General features: G+C 48.7%; 8 protein-coding genes across 8 annotated transcripts; 5 read left to right on the forward strand and 3 right to left on the reverse strand.

The window, feature by feature from the left end:
• Nucleotides 1-160: 160 nt before the first annotated feature.
• Nucleotides 161-1,118, forward strand: K444DRAFT_115616 (uncharacterized protein). Its single transcript, XM_024870357.1, has one exon. The coding sequence runs from the start codon at nt 380-382 to the stop codon at nt 872-874; it is 495 nt and encodes a 164-aa protein (XP_024743305.1). The 5' UTR covers nt 161-379; the 3' UTR covers nt 875-1,118.
• Nucleotides 1,119-2,335: 1,217 nt separating this feature from the next.
• On the forward strand, nt 2,336-3,959 carry K444DRAFT_658733 (uncharacterized protein; the record flags this gene model as incomplete). The annotated part of the gene is made up of 2 exons (XM_024886298.1): nt 2,336-2,603; nt 2,666-3,959. Exons 1-2 carry the CDS (start codon nt 2,482-2,484, stop codon nt 3,957-3,959), a joined length of 1,416 nt encoding a protein of 471 aa, XP_024743306.1. The 5' UTR covers nt 2,336-2,481.
• A 680-nt stretch (nt 3,960-4,639) lies between these two features.
• Nucleotides 4,640-5,493, forward strand: K444DRAFT_115620 (uncharacterized protein). Its single transcript, XM_024870358.1, has one exon. It carries the CDS (start codon nt 4,866-4,868, stop codon nt 5,349-5,351), a length of 486 nt encoding a protein of 161 aa, XP_024743307.1. The 5' UTR covers nt 4,640-4,865; the 3' UTR covers nt 5,352-5,493.
• Nucleotides 5,494-6,249: 756 nt separating this feature from the next.
• On the reverse strand, nt 6,250-7,240 carry K444DRAFT_606689 (uncharacterized protein). The gene is made up of 2 exons (XM_024879040.1): nt 7,084-7,240; nt 6,250-6,741 (listed from the first exon to the last, which is right to left on the reverse strand). Exons 1-2 carry the CDS (start codon nt 7,153-7,155, stop codon nt 6,262-6,264), a joined length of 552 nt encoding a protein of 183 aa, XP_024743308.1. The 5' UTR covers nt 7,156-7,240; the 3' UTR covers nt 6,250-6,261.
• Nucleotides 7,241-7,265: 25 nt separating this feature from the next.
• K444DRAFT_579579 (histidine acid phosphatase-like protein) lies at nt 7,266-9,001 on the forward strand. The gene is made up of 3 exons (XM_024877669.1): nt 7,266-7,430; nt 7,513-7,560; nt 7,677-9,001. The coding sequence occupies exons 1-3, from the start codon at nt 7,303-7,305 to the stop codon at nt 8,929-8,931; spliced, it is 1,431 nt and encodes a 476-aa protein (XP_024743309.1). The 5' UTR covers nt 7,266-7,302; the 3' UTR covers nt 8,932-9,001.
• Nucleotides 9,002-9,107: 106 nt separating this feature from the next.
• On the reverse strand, nt 9,108-10,912 carry K444DRAFT_551389 (cytochrome P450). Its single transcript, XM_024876540.1, has 2 exons — nt 9,434-10,912; nt 9,108-9,376 (listed from the first exon to the last, which is right to left on the reverse strand). The coding sequence occupies exons 1-2, from the start codon at nt 10,870-10,872 to the stop codon at nt 9,226-9,228; spliced, it is 1,590 nt and encodes a 529-aa protein (XP_024743310.1). The 5' UTR covers nt 10,873-10,912; the 3' UTR covers nt 9,108-9,225.
• A 278-nt stretch (nt 10,913-11,190) lies between these two features.
• K444DRAFT_579586 (putative monooxygenase) lies at nt 11,191-12,964 on the reverse strand. Its single transcript, XM_024877670.1, has 3 exons — nt 12,093-12,964; nt 11,977-12,047; nt 11,191-11,927 (listed from the first exon to the last, which is right to left on the reverse strand). The coding sequence occupies exons 1-3, from the start codon at nt 12,748-12,750 to the stop codon at nt 11,358-11,360; spliced, it is 1,299 nt and encodes a 432-aa protein (XP_024743311.1). The 5' UTR covers nt 12,751-12,964; the 3' UTR covers nt 11,191-11,357.
• Nucleotides 12,965-13,484: 520 nt separating this feature from the next.
• Nucleotides 13,485-15,401, forward strand: K444DRAFT_516963 (putative cycloheximide resistance protein; the record flags this gene model as incomplete). The annotated part of the gene is made up of 5 exons (XM_024873727.1): nt 13,485-13,536; nt 13,588-14,195; nt 14,266-15,034; nt 15,087-15,203; nt 15,298-15,401. The coding sequence occupies 5 exons, from the start codon at nt 13,485-13,487 to the stop codon at nt 15,399-15,401; spliced, it is 1,650 nt and encodes a 549-aa protein (XP_024743312.1).
• Between the last annotated feature and the right edge of the window lie 361 nt (nt 15,402-15,762).

Raw genomic sequence — 15,762 nt, forward strand, 5'->3', positions numbered from 1 at the left:
TTCCGTAGGTTCCTCGGCTTGCACATGAGATGAGACTGCCTCCAAGCCAAAAAGGTGGCCCGCAAAGCCCTGACTTCCGAATTCCTCCGACTTTTCGCTTAATCCACAACAACTTCAAAGCTCGACTTCATCCTGGTAATCCTGTTTCTTGAACCATATACGAAGTCCCATGCCGAGAGCGACGTGTCACACTGTCCTATCCCATATCGCCGTCCGCAGAAGTATGCAGGACGGAGTATCACAGAGTTGAAGCGAATCACAGCCACCGCTCTGTGGAATTTCGCAGAAAATGCACGCCAAGTTGATGCGGCTCTCCCTCAGTACCTCAGAGCATGGCAAACGGCTTCATATTTGACCTTCGTGGTCCAGCAACGCAAAGATGACGTTCTCGAGCATCGCTCTTGACAGTCGACAGATATATAGAGTCCTTAATACTTTTCTTTACCTTAAGCCAACGAGAAGGGAAGCCCTGAACAGAATCTTCATGTTATATCGGGATTTGGATGGAGGGTTTCTCCCTGATACTCCTAAATCCTTCCAAGTACATCGAGCATGTCACCAGACTCTTGGATTATGCCTGTCTTTTGTGCTTGATCCACTCACTATTTTCTGTTCTGTCATATCAGACCCAAGGCTTTGTTGTCCAAAAAATCCACCTTTCCATTCGATTCCCCATAACTTCAAACAGTACAAACTGACAGCTGCTCCTCTCTGTGACCTCCGGCCTGAGGTTGGCTTTTTCTACTTCCCTATAACTGACCCTTTGGGAGAGTCTGACCGGGGAATCGCTACAGCAACCTGGAAACACCTTGGCACTACAGATATGAGGAACTTGAAGCACTTGGCACTAGGCTTAACTTTCTGTAGGCGTTAGGGAAAATAATTTTCCTATTCCGGACTGTTTAGTGATTTTCCTTTTGAGGCATTGTCCCAGGACTCCGGAACAATCTTAATCGAGCACTCGTTAACTTCTTGTCACCTAGGGCTTCACTACCGGTGGGGTCAGAGCCGGAACTTGGTCGAATATTGGCACCATCTTCCTCACCTCGAAAGAATCACTCTCGTCTTTCCCACCAAAGCATCCAAGTCAACGGCCGGAAATGTGCTAGAAGAGAGTGTTCAGCTCGATTTTGCCAAGATGGGCTGGAACCTGGCAGCTGGCTTGCATGGATTAGGAGACAGACACAAATCTATAAAGGCCTTTCGCAAGTTCATGAAGGAGGATTTCAGAAGACTTCAAAAGCGCATTCAGCCTGGACCGTTCCAAAGTTTGACTGCAAGATGATGCTGCAGGGAGGAAGGGTTTTGCGAGACATCGAGAAGTACATGGGATTGGAGGGCGAGTCTAGATCTTTTGGTGTTCTAAAAGCTACTTGAATGATATTGAGGTTGGAGACCGGGAAGATTTTTGCAGGCCACAAAAATGAAGGGTGAGGAATGGTGACTTCCGACTGTCTGGCTCGTGCTTAGACAGTATCCCAGCAAAATTGAAAACTCGTCCCTCAATATGAAGATTGTTCTACATTTTGTTCCACGCTGAAGCTGTACATTGAGCTCCTTAATTGCTCGATTATCCTGCGTAAAGCACGTATTCTTACAATAGGTTGAGTTAGTTAGCGTGATTGTTCCAGAGAGAACATGGGCAGTGAGAAAGGCTGGATTTATATTATGTTCACCAAAGTTGGGCACTAGGAAATCCCAGGCCTAATGATTCCACATGGAGCTTGGTAATCAGCCGTTTCTAACTCCACCTGTCTGCTCGAATCTTTCCTGCATCTAGCGCAGGGCTTGTGGGGGGGAGAATGACAATACAAGACATCAATCAAACAATAAAGGCCTTCCTCAGAAAGCAATACGAAGTTCTGAAAGACTCTTAAAGACCAATGCAATAAAAAGTCCAGAAGTTCACCCCTGTCTGATTGACGCCACTGTTTGTTGACACCCCGCCTTTAAGCGAGAACCCACCCCCTCTTACACGTTTGTCTCCATAATATCAAAGCTCACTCCTCGGGACGAAAACATTAGGAAAAAGAATATTTTAGTTAGATATACTGGGTAAGAGTTGTACATCTTACCTCTATATGACATTCTTCCCTACCAATTGCACTTGTGGTTCAATTAAGGTCCGAATTGCTTTACTAGTAAGCGAACTCGGTTTATATATCCTCCTTTCCCGCTCTTAGGACAACTATTATCGTTATCGACCCGGAAGCATTCCGGATCACGGCTTCAAAACCGCTTCCTCGTGACCTCTCTTGCTAGCGCCAAATTAAGATCCGAAAAATGGACAATAGCTAGAAAAGTTCTGATACGCAAATGATCTCTTGAATACCTCCCTCCTCAACCCTTCGTCCTCCTCTTGTTCCTTGCCTCCCTGCACCACCACGCTCACCCTTTGCACATCGTGCGCAAGCTCCCATAAACCTTCAAAGACTTTTGCTGAATGAGCTTTGCTATCCAAACACCAAGCCGATCGTAAACATGCGCCTTTCTCTCCTTTTAGGAGTGATCTTCGGTATGTTTGCGCTGGCACTCGTTATCCCCTGTCCACAATCTGTCACGAAGGTTGTAATCGAGACTCAATCCATCATTGGGAGACAAAGGTACGTCCCTATTCCAACCTCCCGTATTCCACAATGTCGAGCGCCGATCTAAGATCTTGAAGCAATGGCAATGTTCCCGCAAGTCCCACCCAAACTATTGACACAGTGGCGGCTGAGATCAACTCTCTCCTCGCGCTTCTCACACTGCCTGCCGACGGTGCTTCACCAATCTCTTCCCTTCCAGCGTCCGCCACATCTGGCAATGCCGGTTTTGATGGCCTTATGTTTATGAATGCCCTATCGTCTTGGGTCGAAGGTCTTGCAAACTCTGCTTGGATCACCAGCGTTCCCGTCTCGGAGTACGCCCTTTACACCTCGGAAGCCAAGATTGCTGCCTCAATCGCGCCTGCACTCTTCTCCCTTGGCTCTATTGAGGTGTCAATTCTGAAGTCCGAAGCTTTAGCAGAGTCGGCTGCTCTTTCAGCACAGTCGGCTTCACTGTCAGCACTTTCAGTACTCGAAGCATCGCTTGCTAGCAAGCAATTCACCTCAATCACAACGACTATCGGAACTGCAACAGCTATTATCACCAAGCCACTTCTCGTTCCACTTGACATCCACCAGAAGAGCAAGCTTACAACAGGTCAAAAAATTGGCCTTGGGCTCGGAATTCCGGCATTCCTTATCGTGGTTGTCGCCATCACCTTCCTGCTCATCCATGTCCGCCGCAATCGCCACCGCTCTCAGCAACCCGGTTTCGTCGAACAATTTCCCATGTCTGAATCCACGAGACCAAATCTCGCACCCCGAGACGAACCTAGTGGGAGTATACTCCGTGGTCGCTGTGGTTCCCCATCTAACAACGCTCCTATTGCCATTGATGACGACGACGAATTCCCCCATAGCGTAACCTCTGCCCGCCCCCGCCGGCAACGTCCTCGGAGCTACGACTCAGGAATAGTCGTCAATAATACTATCCAGCACGGGCAATCTCAACATCGTCGACCTCAGTCCGACAGCGGCACCCCGTCTAACTGCCACCGCTCGCCCACTCAACGTGCGCTCGATCTGTTCGGCATGGCATACGGACTTGACCCAACCAATGACCGCTCTATTGACATGATCCCTACCACGCATGGACTCGGATCGGACCCAGTTGAAACTAATGCTAGAGACTTCAATAACTATGACAACCCAGTCGAGATGCCTGCTACCCCTGTTCCTGAACAGCAAGAAATTCGAGAGGAGCTTTCTGGCCAAAGCACCAAGGAGTCAGGTGAATTCACAACAGAGGGCAGCGAGGGTGGAACAGCATTGTCTGAGGAGACAGTGATGTCCAAGGAGGCATCGTTGTCTGAGGAGATACCATTGTCTGAGGTTCATGAGGTCAAGCACGAAGATCTCTATGACGCATGAAGCAGCTAATAGTGGCTAGTAAGACGAAGCTCGAATTGCGAACGTGATCCAGCTTTGTTCTGAAGGACACTCGAATACCAAGATATATGACAATCATCTGGATTTTTTCTGTCGGCTCTCCGGAGTCGTGAAGAACTATCGTCCAAGTGATTGACAAGAGCATAACTTATGTACGAATTTTCGCTCTAACGAGAGATGAGATATGACGAAAGGTGGATTATAAAAGGGAGTTACTTGAAACTATTCTTTCTGTTGACGCTGCATTGCAGATTCAAGAAAGGAAGGAACTACCATTCGGACAACCGGAGCACCCATTTCACGAACGCTGAATTGTATTCCCAAAAGTTTTGTACTCAAAAAAAAAAAACAGATTCCTTTTACAAACCTATTCTTCTTTTCTTCTGGTCATGAAATCCAGCACAGATCCACAGTTCCTCCCGAGCAGGAGCTTCACCAATAATTGGCTGCTCCTCAAGAGTGTATCCCATGATTAAAGTCCACGCTTGCAATACCTTCCCATCCTCTACCCAATTCTCTCAGCCAAAATACCCGGCGCATGCATGCGTTAAGTATTCTGAGATTTTTGAATTAATTGTTGTATCATCCAATGGTGGCTGCTCGCCATTAGTTCCAAGTCTTGTCCCACCGCCTTGAATCAAGTCAGCAGACGGTCATGTGGAGGAACAAGGACGCTTACCAATGATGATATCTCCTGCTCCAGAGAAGGACTGCTCGAGACTGCATATGTTCTCCGGATATAGGGCTTTCTTAAATCATCGTTCGCTTAAGAGCTGGGTTGTTCACAATGCGCGAGCCTGGCCGAAGGGAGGCGACCTGTGCTCGGGTGGGAATGATGCACGAGGCAGCTGGCGAAATAAAGCGCCAGTGTAGGCATTCGTTGCCAAAATGAGCTTGGAAGCCCTGATGTTGCCCCTGTCCGTGTGCACAATCCATTCTTTCTTCGAATCACAAGTCGGGTATTGCGAAACTTCAACAACAGGCGTGTTCGTCTGTAGATTCAAGCCCTTCTTGATGCAAATCTCAAGTAACGCACAAAAAAAACTTGTAAGGGGAAAGAGCTTAGGCCGAAAAGGAAATAGCTCCCACGCCTTCGGGGATAAGCAGTTCTTCTCGCGTCCACGTTGCACTCCATACCCGATGCTTGGTCAAAATTCCTGTCTCGACATTCCCTTCGAGGATTTCCTTCCTTGCTGCCTGTTCCTCCAGGGCTGCCTCCCATTTCACGGATTCAGCGAGAACATCGAGCGTCTCCACATCTCTCAAATCGACTCGATGCCCAGCTCTTTGATTAATCCCCCCAAATTCGCCACGTTCTCCTCCTCTAGAACCTCAAGCTTCAATGCATCTTCTTTCCCGAAAGCTTCAAGGTAGTTCTTGAAGTCCAAGTACCGCCCAACGCGGCAATGGCCACCGTTGCGACCTGTAGCTCCGCTGGATACTTGGCGTGCTTCTAGGAATGTCGATGGAAGCATTGGGTGGTTCTTGCAGCAGTTTGCATGCTATGGCAGTACTTGTTATGCCTGGTCCAATTATGGCGCAACGGAGGAGTAGTGTAGTGCGGTGGTGGTCGGCGATAAGCAGAGGTGGGGTTTGCCAGCATGACTTTGTGGGGTTTTAGCGTAGAAGGCCAACAGGTATTTTACTTCGAGTCATTTTAGAATAATAGTAGTGTAAGGAAGTACTTGTAAAGAGGGAGAGGACCAATTATCCTTTCAGTATTCTCTTTGGAGTCTGAAGGGAAGAGATGATTATGAAGCAGCATACGACATGGGACTCTTGACCGGCGGCTGCCTGGAAACTTTGCCTTGGGTGGTATCGAGCAGCGTAAGATCTTGGTTGGCAATTCTTTAGATGAAACACGAGGACCTGCCCTTAGAGGGTAGAGTGCAATTGCGACTGACATCTACCTCACAGAATGCCCAATTACTTAAGACTGATTCTGGGAGCTTGCAGATCTTTGCTGCAATGTGATCGGCGTGGTCGGCGTGATGCTGCCACTGGCTGACCCAGGAATTGCATTGATGAATCCGGTCAATCGACCGATAAAGATGGGGAAATTGTCATGTTGTGTGTTCCTGGGAGCAGAGGGTGCTCCGTAGAAGGAAGGGAAGAAGCGGTCCGATAGCCAGGGGGTCAAGGCTAGGCGAGTGCCTAATTCTACTCTTCTCGGCGTATTCTTGAGCACAGCGCCTTTCGCCCCTTCCCTTGGTCGGGACGCCGCCTCATTTCTTCACGGCACAACTCCTTCTCCTTCTTCTCTCGTCAACCCCTTAATTCTTATTCAACTTTCGCCAAGTATGAGCTCAGCTCCTCCCCTTTCCATGCACAGGATCGGGGCCTGGGGCTGATGTCTGGAATTCTCTCGTACTTCATCCGCTTTTGGTCGATGCGATATCCAACTTGTATACTCGTCACTGCGACCTGCTTCCAGACCGACATTGCATAGGCTGCCATTGCTAATGGATGTACTTCTGTACAGTTCTGCCCCGTTTAAGGTTGTTTTTAACGTCCGAAACGATAGCATCTCCCTGCACCTTTCGATCACCATGGACAGCTTGTCCAGATTCGGATAGGAGGATTCAGCTGGGGGCACCACCAGCCAAAGAAGGGGCGGTGGCTTTGAAGTGGGAAGCGCTGTCAAAATTTGTATTGCTCGGAGTCCAGGAACACTCGCTGTCTCGCTGAGCCTCAAAATTGTTCCTTGGATTTGTGAGAAGGATGTTTCTGCCCCCTGGTTGCTTTTTGGCAGTTCATATTGGAGGTACTGTACCCTTCAACCATCTTTCTTCCCCTTTCCTTCTACACGTCTCGCAATCGCTTTCTCTCCTTCTGTGGGTGCAAGGACTGCTCAAAATCAAAAACCGATCACAGCAGTGCTGTTGAGGCTCCTGAGTGGTCGACGGCTCTGGACCCCCTGTGACACAAAAATGTCCATGCAGAGCTTATCGTCCCATCTTTTGAGGAGTAGAGAAAATAGGTATTGCTCAGCGCGGGTGAGGACAATAGGGATGGATGTCAAGGCGGATGGTTGGAGGTATGATAGAACGACATATAAGGCTAGGAAGTTAACAGATACAATGAATGACTAATTAAATTTGCACAGTTTTCTATGCAAATGGAACCTCGAGACTGACATGAATTTTGGGTCAGCCCCTGACGCTTTAGCCATGGCCATCCTGGGCAGCCGCAGCCCCTGAAATTAGCGAGCCTCGGTGCAAAAACTGACCGACAGTGATGTCATTGTTGCCATCATTTCTTGCTCACACTCCAGGACCACATCAAACCCACTGATTCACATAATTCTGAGGATAGATATGACAACATGGTCCAGGTACAGTGCCAATTGGCAGGAATTGCCATAGGACAATTGCTCCTCCAACTCGGAACCGCCGCCCAGATCCCACTCTATCCAGAATCTCATACTGAAGGATATAAATTCGACCCATTACTGTAGGTCTTTCTTTCATAGATCGTAAAATATGTCTGGTCATGCCAAATTATAGGAATTGAGACTGATTGAGACTTATGGTAGACACTTGCCTGGAATCAGTCCCTATTTCGATGTTATAGGATCAGGACTGTAAGTAAAGGGAGAAAAGTTCCTTCTTACTCTGATATTCTCATGCTATTCGACAGAAAATATTCAACATTACAGAGGCAGTGTTCACCGATGATTGCTGATTCCCTCGCTGCCAGATCTCATGCCGCCCCGCAGTATTGTGAAGTGACGGCGGCTTCATATCTGATCCGACACGCTGCAATTTATGCAAACGATGACGACTATGAACAGTACATTGAACCATTCATTAAGAAGCTCAACTGCACATACACTTCTTCCCTCTCTAACAAGAAGCGGGGAGGGTGGAAAGGCCCTCTTTCCTTCGATAAATGGGAGAACCCAATTAACGATCCAGAGAACCAATTGGAACAGATCACTCCCCAGGGAATCAAAGACTCAAAGAAAGTGGGAAAGCGTCTTCTTTCTCGATACCCGAAGCTGGTACCCACGACGAAACGGATATATGCGGACAAGAGAGCGAGGATAAAGGACACGGCTGCCGCGTTTGTGAAGGTGTTTCCACAGGAAGTAGAGGTTGTGGAGATTAACTTGAACCGGTCCTCTTTTCACGCTCAAGATCCACATAAAGCATGCAAAGCTTTCTCAAAGAAACCTGGGAATGGCGAGCTTGAGACATTCATGTCACATTACACAATCCCCATCATTAGTCGTCTGCAGAGATTCTCTCCCGTGAAGCTAGCAGAGACAGATATCATGGGCCTCCAACAACTCTGCGGCTACGAATCCGCGATCCGGGGAAAGAAAAGCGATATCTGCGACGTGTTTACAGACTCGGAATGGATGGCCTATGAATATGCATGGGATCTGAAATACTCCTATATGGTCGGACATGGCAACCCGTTATCACCGTACCTTGGTTTCCCCTGGTTGAACACTGCTTCAGAACTGATGTCGAAGTTCCACGCTCCGAGACATGAAGAGGGAGAGGGAGAGGGAGAGGGAGAGGGAGATATACCTGATGACGATGGCCAACGCTTCTTCCTCGCTTTCACACATAGAGAAGTCCCGCCTTTCATAGCTACCGCTCTCGGGCTGTTCAACTCCTCGAACGCATTCGCGGAAGAGTTCCCCACTGACAGGATAAACTGGAGCCGGAGTTGGAAAATGGCGGAACTCATCCCTTTCCTTGGCCATGTGGGAATCGAGAAGTTGACATGTAAGGAAGTGAGTATGGACCAGAAGGAGGAGAAGGAGTATGTTCGGGTTATTGCAAATAGTGCACCGAGACCGATTCCGAGGTGTCAGGATGGACCGGGAGCGAGTTGTCCCTTTGACGAGTTTACGCGGATTGTGAGGAGGGGGATGGAGGTCTATGGGGATTTTGATGGAGTTTGTGGGAATGATGATGAGGAGGATTTTGGGGGGTTGTGAAAGTGGTAGGTGTGCAGTGTGTCAAATGAAATTAGATTAGATTAATGGCTATTGATCTAATCTATCCACGAAATATACTCATTAATCATATTCTAATCACTTATTAATCAGATTAATCATGAATATTCATTATTAATTTAATTAACACACACGTGACTCTGCACGTGACATATTAGCTGAATTGTGATCGTAACACCTGACATGACTTCAAAATATTACTTTATGTACAACAGTTATCACATGGCATTTCTTCCAATTATGGGAGGAGATTCCTTCCCAGACAAGCATGGCTGTTTAAACATAGGCTGGGAATTTCTCCATCTCTTTGTCAGCTTCAAGCTTCTCTTTCTCGAGAGTCCTCTTGTGCTCTTCACTCCTGATCCGAATCGAGCACTTGAAAGGTTTTGGGCGGATGTTGAAGCCATCTGTGTAGTCAAGAGTATCACTCAAAAGAGTCAGTACTGTACTCCATTTGATCTCTTGAGCACATATATTGACTTACTATGTCCTCGTAGCCTGAATATCAAAAGACCAAATGAGCTTCGCCAATGCGATAAAAAGTGAATTGGCCGCAAGATCAGCACCAGGACAGATCCTCCTGCCCCAGCCAAAAGACGAGTGTCCCGCTTTTGCCGGATGAGTCTTCTGTCCCTTTAATTCGGGAACATACCTTGGGTCTTTTTCATCGAGAAATCGAGCTGGGTTGAAGAGGTCAGGCTTGGGATAGTATTCGTCGTTGAGGTTTATGGCCCAAGAATTCCCAAGAATCGTGGTACCCCGTGGGATCAACCAGCCTTCATAGTTATCGTCTTCTGTCGAGGCATGAGGAGTTCCTCCCAGCACGGCTACGGGACGCCATCGGAGAACCTCTTTTGCAAGAGCGCGGATGTAGGGGAGGTTTGCTTCATCGTCGAAAGTTGGCGTTCGGCTGATGCCAATTACGGACTCCATCTCAGCGTGAGCGACGACCAGAGCTTCGGGGTGTGTGACGAGGGCTAGGATGGCGGAGCACAGTGTTGATGCAGTTGTATCTGATCCAGCACCGAATAAGGAAGATGGCACATTGCAGAAATCCTTTTCTGGGAGTGGGATGTGCTCCTCTTCGCGAACAGCGAGCAGTGTCTGTGTTAGAGAAGGAGCAGCTTCAAGGCCTTTCTCTTTTGCAACCAAAATATCTCTTTTCACTCCCTCAACAAGCGCAATGTTCGATTGAGCCTCCAAGTTGGAATGTGCCTCGATATTCCTCTTCCAAGGGGCCAAGAACGGGGGTATATATTTGAGAATTGGGAACGATTCCGCCTTGTAGGCACCAGGAACGTTCAAGGAAGCCATAAAATGCATGAACTCAAGTCGCTCCCGAATAATTGGAGAATCGACAGAATCGATCCGATGGCCGTACGATATCGAGAACACTACACTGGCCGTGAATCGGTCAAACTCACGTTCCCAGTTGTCTGGGTTCCGCATGATACGGAATGCCAGTCGAGTGGATTCTGCTTCTTGCCGAGCTTTGTATGTCCGGAGAGCTGCTGGAGTCATAGCACGGTGCAGCAGCTTCCTTCTCACGGACCACTCTTTTCCATACGGCTGTACAAGCACCGACCCTCCTCCATAGATCTCTCCCATGACCACGAATCTTGGTCTCGAAGAATATTTATTGCTCCGCTTCTCCATCAGGTCAACAGCGATTTGCGGGTCCGATATAACCAGCGTAGGCCTTCTTCCAACCCAGACGGTGAAGATTGGGCCGTATATCTTGGACCATTCTTGGAATTGGATCCATGGCTTTGAGCTGGGAAATTTGTTGCCGACAAATGGGAGAGGCAATGGTCCTGGTGGCATGCGGTACCATGTCCAGATATCACTGAGAAGGATGACCAAAGGGATGGCGACGAGGCCAGCCCAGGTGTACCAGGAAGCTAGTGCTGAGAGGAGAGACATTGCGAAGTGATATCAAAGCATGTAAAACACTTGGAGAAAGGTTTTTGCAGCTGAGAGTTGCTGAGAAGAGGACGGGCGAGGTATGTAACCCTGGAGCGGGGAACCCCGCCAGAGCGCCAGAGCGTGGGGAATTGACTCTTTGACAGGGGCTCGCTTGCAGGGCGTGCGGCCTGAAAAGTACAGTAGAACCCTAGTGCACCAACTAGTGCCAGCCTGGCGACGTCTCCTCCCCGAAGCCGCCTCTCTCTCTCGGCTGCATCGAATCCCTTGACTGGAGTCCACCTCTGATTGAACGCCTCGGCGAAACATACAGTATGCCACGGCAATCGTTCACGGCAACTGCTGTTCCGATTGAGACACTGAAGGCCCCACGAGGTTTGTTGAGGAAAGCTACGTCTATCTCTGCACTGCAATTCCTATTTGCTGACCTCGCAGTTGACATAGAGACCCCTAACGAGTAAGCGACTCTCCATATAAACCCCTATCTATTTTATTGCATTCGGTCGATGGAGCGCTCGAACAGCAACAGGATCATGCAACAAAGCGACTGTGCGTGAATAGTTCTCTTCAGCGTATTCCTCGGCGTCAAAGTTGAGAAGCCAAGAACCGCGCTTCAACTTGATGCTTTCCGGATCCTTCTTTGCCTCCTTCCAATCGACCTTGTGCCATGTATCACGGGTCTTCTCTCCCGTCTTCTGTGCAGCTCGCACACGTTCATACCTTAAAGCTTCAAATGCGGCTACTGCTTCCTGGACATGAGTTTTCCCACCTCGAGTCAAACAGACTCCTAACGTTGCTCCATCCTCCATTGCTTGACTTGCTCCTTGGATTGAAGTTGGAAGGAATGGGTGTGCAGCATCTCCAATGAGAGCAATGCGACGTTTAGGAGAGATCCAAGTTGGCAGAGGCTCTCGATAGACCAGCTTCCAGTCAATCAATGGGTCTGGTGTCGCTTTCAAGATCTTCAGGACTACTGGATCCCACCCTTCCAAGACCTTCAGGGCGTCAGCTAGGGGAGCATGCGCTTGCCAGCTTTCCTCGATGTCTGCTTCATCCTGGAATCGAAGTCAGAAACAATCTGAGTCTACTTGCATTTTGACTCACTTTGTGCGTGCAAACCCAGCTAAAATCTTTTCCGTTCTTGATTGATGCAGCAATAAAATGGATGTCAGGCCCTGTTTCACGTCAGTCTAGGGAACTTCGGTGCTGGATCCCCTTACCGAGCCATGCACAATGCCTGTCCCCATTCGTAACCATCCAGGCTGTATCTGGATCCTCAGCAAGCCTTGCGGAATCGAACCAAGTCCGATAAATGGCATAACCCGAAGACTTCGGCTTGTCTTCATATCCCAGAACGATGGTTCGGCCTTTGGATCTCACACCGTCGGCTGCCAGGACAACGTCGCCAACAAATCTTTCTCCATTTGCGACAACACCGGCTTCGTCTTCCGTTTCGAAATAGTCATCCACCTTATATCCCAAACGAATATCAATTCCTATATCTAGGGCATGATGATAAACGATCTCATGAATCTCTCCTCTGTGACCGTTGTAGGCTTTCCCATAGGCAAGGCCTTCAGCGTCCCAAATCTGTTTGGTCAGGGTTTCGCCGAGATATGTCTTGATGAGCAATCCATCGCTTTTATGGATGATGGGGTCTAATTGTGCGTCCACTCCAGGCCAGCGCTGGAAGATCCGACCAGAATTTGGTGCAAAACTGATGATATCGCCCAGTATTTTGAGTTCAGGAAAGCTTTCGAGGATGAGGACATCATGCCCTTTTCGATGGCATTCAATGGCTGCAGTCAATCCAGCAAAGCCTGCACCAACAACGATTACGCGAACTCCTGACTTGGGCGGTTGGGCCGAAGAAGCCATTTTGACTGAAGTGGCCGATTAGAAGCGGCCTTGCAAGATCCCCTGAAACTCGAGAAGTATAGACGTCTCTGTGAACCAGCTTGGGACGAGCCAGGAGGACTGGCAACCGTCTGAATGTGGACGAATGGTCGCTTGAGCCATTATCGGATGGCTTATACCGATACTCGAACCTAATTACTGAGGTGGGTAAGTTTCGGGGAGGGTTGGTGAGGCAGAGACAATGGGGTTCTCCAGGGGTGGGGGAGCAACGGGGAGGGCTGTGGTAATAAGCGGGACCACTCATCTCCACCCTCCCCCAGCTCTCCAGAAAATCACGAGTGTGGATTTTCATCGTCGCTCCCTCCCACCACTCGCCGAGTACTTGTCTTCGGAAGTCGTGGCGATATTTAAACGGTCATAATTGATCAGTGATAGCTCATCATGGCCAGCAAGCCTTTGAGACCGGCACGCGGCAGAGGCTTGCCTCTTCCTTGCACCCTGTGGGTTGTGGCCATCGGAAAGGGTCACTTTAGGGCTTAATTGACTTCGGTTTCGGCCCTACTGTACTTGGAGACGAGCTCGGCAGGAGTATCAATTCAGCAAGTGCCGATCAAGACCAATTTCGGCACGTATCTGAACAGCTTTTGTATAACTCGGCGTGAGAGATGGCACTTTCTTCAACGCCAGCAACTTCATCTCGTCCGTTGTCTTCTCATCATCCTAGGCTTCGTCTGCCAGTCCAGATTTCTCTCAAGATGCCGTTCGGGATTTTGGAAGACAAGGGGTTGGAGCAAGTTCCTGGAACATGTTAGTGGCAAAGGCCAACTTGAACGCAAATTCCGCTGATGATCAGGACAGCTTGTATGAACGACCAGTTGGATGTACCCCGAGGGTACGAGCAAATTCCTCGCGAGTTACTGAAGCATGGAACTGGAAGATACTCCCATGTGATATTGGTTCCTCAGCCATCAGACTCTCCCAACGATCCATTGAATTGGCCAACATGGAGAAAAGATATGATCCTCATCCTTGCCGGCTTTGTAGCGGCCATCGTCGGGGCCTACGGCCCAATGCTATCACCAGGTTTCCTCGTTATCGCCGCCGATTTGCACATTGGAGTGCCCACATTGGGGCAAAGCACAGCTTGGCTGATTCTCACCATTGGACTGTCGCTCTTCATTATGAATCCTTTGGCAAAGGTGTTGGGAAGGCGACCCGTCTTCCTTATTTCCATTTGTGTAATGTTTGCATGTTGCGTCTGGGGAGCATACGCCAAAAATTATAGCTCCTTTCTTGCCAGCCGAGTTGTCGCCGGCTTCGGGATGGCTCCTTATGAAATTTTGGTTCAGTGTACCATCGGAGACTTATACTTCGTGCACGAGCGAGCAACAAGGATCGCAGCTTGGAATATGTTTTTACTTGGTGGGATCTCTGGTGGGAGTTTGATCAGTGGGTATATCATCGAGGTGAGTTGGTGATGTCTAATAGACATAGCAACGTTCTGATAGATGGCCAAAACTCTAACAATAACTCTAGGATATTGGTTGGAAATGGACATTCGGTATCTGCGCCATCCTCTTTGGCATGCTCATCCCCTTGATATTCTTCTTCGTCCCGGAAACGGCCTACATTCGCGATCCCATCGAAAGGAGACTTGCCGGTGCCGATCTGCAAGTTTCGGACAACGACAAGCCGACCGCCAAGGATGGAAAAGAAGCTCCCGACGAGTCAAGATTGAGCCCCCAAGATTCTGCTGTCCCGTATCAAAAAGATTCTTATCTGAGATCGCTTCGATTCATGACGGGGAAGAAATATACCACTGCTCCGTTCTGGCAGATCTTGATCCGCCCAGCCGTCATCTTCTGGTATCCCGGGGTCCTTTGGGGATTTCTTGTATATGGTGTGACCCTGACTTGGATAGTCGTCTTCTCCGTTGTCAACGCCCAAATCTTCGGGCTTCCCCCATATTCCTTCTCGCCCTCTCAAATCGGTCTCATTAGCATCTCCCCATTAGTCATGACAGTTGTGGGTCTGTTGATCGCCGGGCCTTTGAATGACTTCATCTGTCTTTATCTTACCAAAAAGAACCATGGTATTTACGAGCCAGAATTCAGACTGGTTTTGATGTTCCCAGTCTTAATACTTGGCATTGTGGGCTTCTTTGGCTTCGGCGCCACACTTCACTACAAGACTCACTGGATTGGGCCGGTACTTTGTTTTGGTATTGCAAACTTGACAATGACGTTTGAGACTGGATGTGTTTTTGGATATATCATTGACTCATATGAGGACTTGAGCGAAGAAGGTTTCACTCCCCGCTTCTATCTGTTGTTTAGAGCTAACATCCAACCTCATAGCTTTCGTGGCAATCAATGCTCGCAATCTGCTGACCTTTGGGTTGACCTACTTTGTGAATGATTGGGTGACAAATGAAGGGCCATTGAATGTTTTCAATGTTTTGGGCAGCAGTTTCAGTAAGTCAAAGAAAATTCTCCTTGCGAAGGAACTTTTGATGCTGCATGATATTCCGGCTCTTAAGGTCGAGAAATGCATGCTAACATCATTTAGTCGCCGTAGTGGTGTTGACAATCCCGTTGTGGATTTTCGGGAAGAAAATCCGAAGTGCAATTGCTCGAAACGATACTCTCACACGATTTATGAAGGATGATTAAGCCTAGCTGGAGTGTAGCTTCAACAAATTGACATAAAAGACTCACATCCGAGAAAGTGCTGTAGGATCGCGAGGGTCGAGTTAATGGTGACAAATGCTCGGGAAGAGGAGCTTTCATATCAAATCGATGTTCTCCAAATGCTAGAAAATCCAATCATTACATTTCCTGGTGTCAAGGATGAAACCGCAAAGACGGGTCAGGTCCAGACTCCAGAGTAGTACTTCGTACAGCCATTCCAAATCCACACGTGGCGTTCCCACCACGGGCTTTTTCCTGCACGTCGAGGGGGAATCCCGGTGCTATCAAACCAGTCACACGGGATGTCTCCGACACATCCGCGCTAACTCACAGACAGCCACCT

This window comes from Hyaloscypha bicolor (assembly GCF_002865645.1).
Source record: "Hyaloscypha bicolor E unplaced genomic scaffold K444scaffold_13, whole genome shotgun sequence".
NCBI lineage: Eukaryota > Fungi > Ascomycota > Leotiomycetes > Helotiales > Hyaloscyphaceae > Hyaloscypha > Hyaloscypha bicolor.

What these genes read in the sequence shown, in the direction of transcription:
- K444DRAFT_115620 (XM_024870358.1), top strand. Translation starts at nt 4,866, where the DNA reads ATGAGCTTGGAAGCCCTGATGTTGCCCCTGTCCGTGTGCACAATCCAT.
- K444DRAFT_579579 (XM_024877669.1), top strand. Translation starts at nt 7,303, where the DNA reads ATGGTCCAGGTACAGTGCCAATTGGCAGGAATTGCCATAGGACAATTG. An exon ending in TATAAATTCGACCCATTACT is followed by an intron (nt 7,431 to 7,512) that starts GTAGGTCTTTCT and finishes GACTTATGGTAG; the next exon opens with ACACTTGCCTGGAATCAGTC. An exon ending in GATGTTATAGGATCAGGACT is followed by an intron (nt 7,561 to 7,676) that starts GTAAGTAAAGGG and finishes CCTCGCTGCCAG; the next exon opens with ATCTCATGCCGCCCCGCAGT.
- K444DRAFT_606689 (XM_024879040.1), bottom strand. Translation starts at nt 7,155, where the DNA reads ATGGCCATGGCTAAAGCGTCAGGGGCTGACCCAAAATTCATGTCAGTC. An exon ending in GGTTCCATTTGCATAGAAAA is followed by an intron (nt 6,742 to 7,083) that starts CTGTGCAAATTT and finishes AGGGTACAGTAC; the next exon opens with CTCCAATATGAACTGCCAAA.
- K444DRAFT_579586 (XM_024877670.1), bottom strand. Translation starts at nt 12,750, where the DNA reads ATGGCTTCTTCGGCCCAACCGCCCAAGTCAGGAGTTCGCGTAATCGTT. An exon ending in CAGGCATTGTGCATGGCTCG is followed by an intron (nt 12,048 to 12,092) that starts GTAAGGGGATCC and finishes GACGTGAAACAG; the next exon opens with GGCCTGACATCCATTTTATT. An exon ending in GCTGGGTTTGCACGCACAAA is followed by an intron (nt 11,928 to 11,976) that starts GTGAGTCAAAAT and finishes CTTCGATTCCAG; the next exon opens with GATGAAGCAGACATCGAGGA.
- K444DRAFT_115616 (XM_024870357.1), top strand. Translation starts at nt 380, where the DNA reads ATGACGTTCTCGAGCATCGCTCTTGACAGTCGACAGATATATAGAGTC.
- K444DRAFT_551389 (XM_024876540.1), bottom strand. Translation starts at nt 10,872, where the DNA reads ATGTCTCTCCTCTCAGCACTAGCTTCCTGGTACACCTGGGCTGGCCTC. An exon ending in ATTCAGGCTACGAGGACATA is followed by an intron (nt 9,377 to 9,433) that starts GTAAGTCAATAT and finishes GACTCTTTTGAG; the next exon opens with TGATACTCTTGACTACACAG.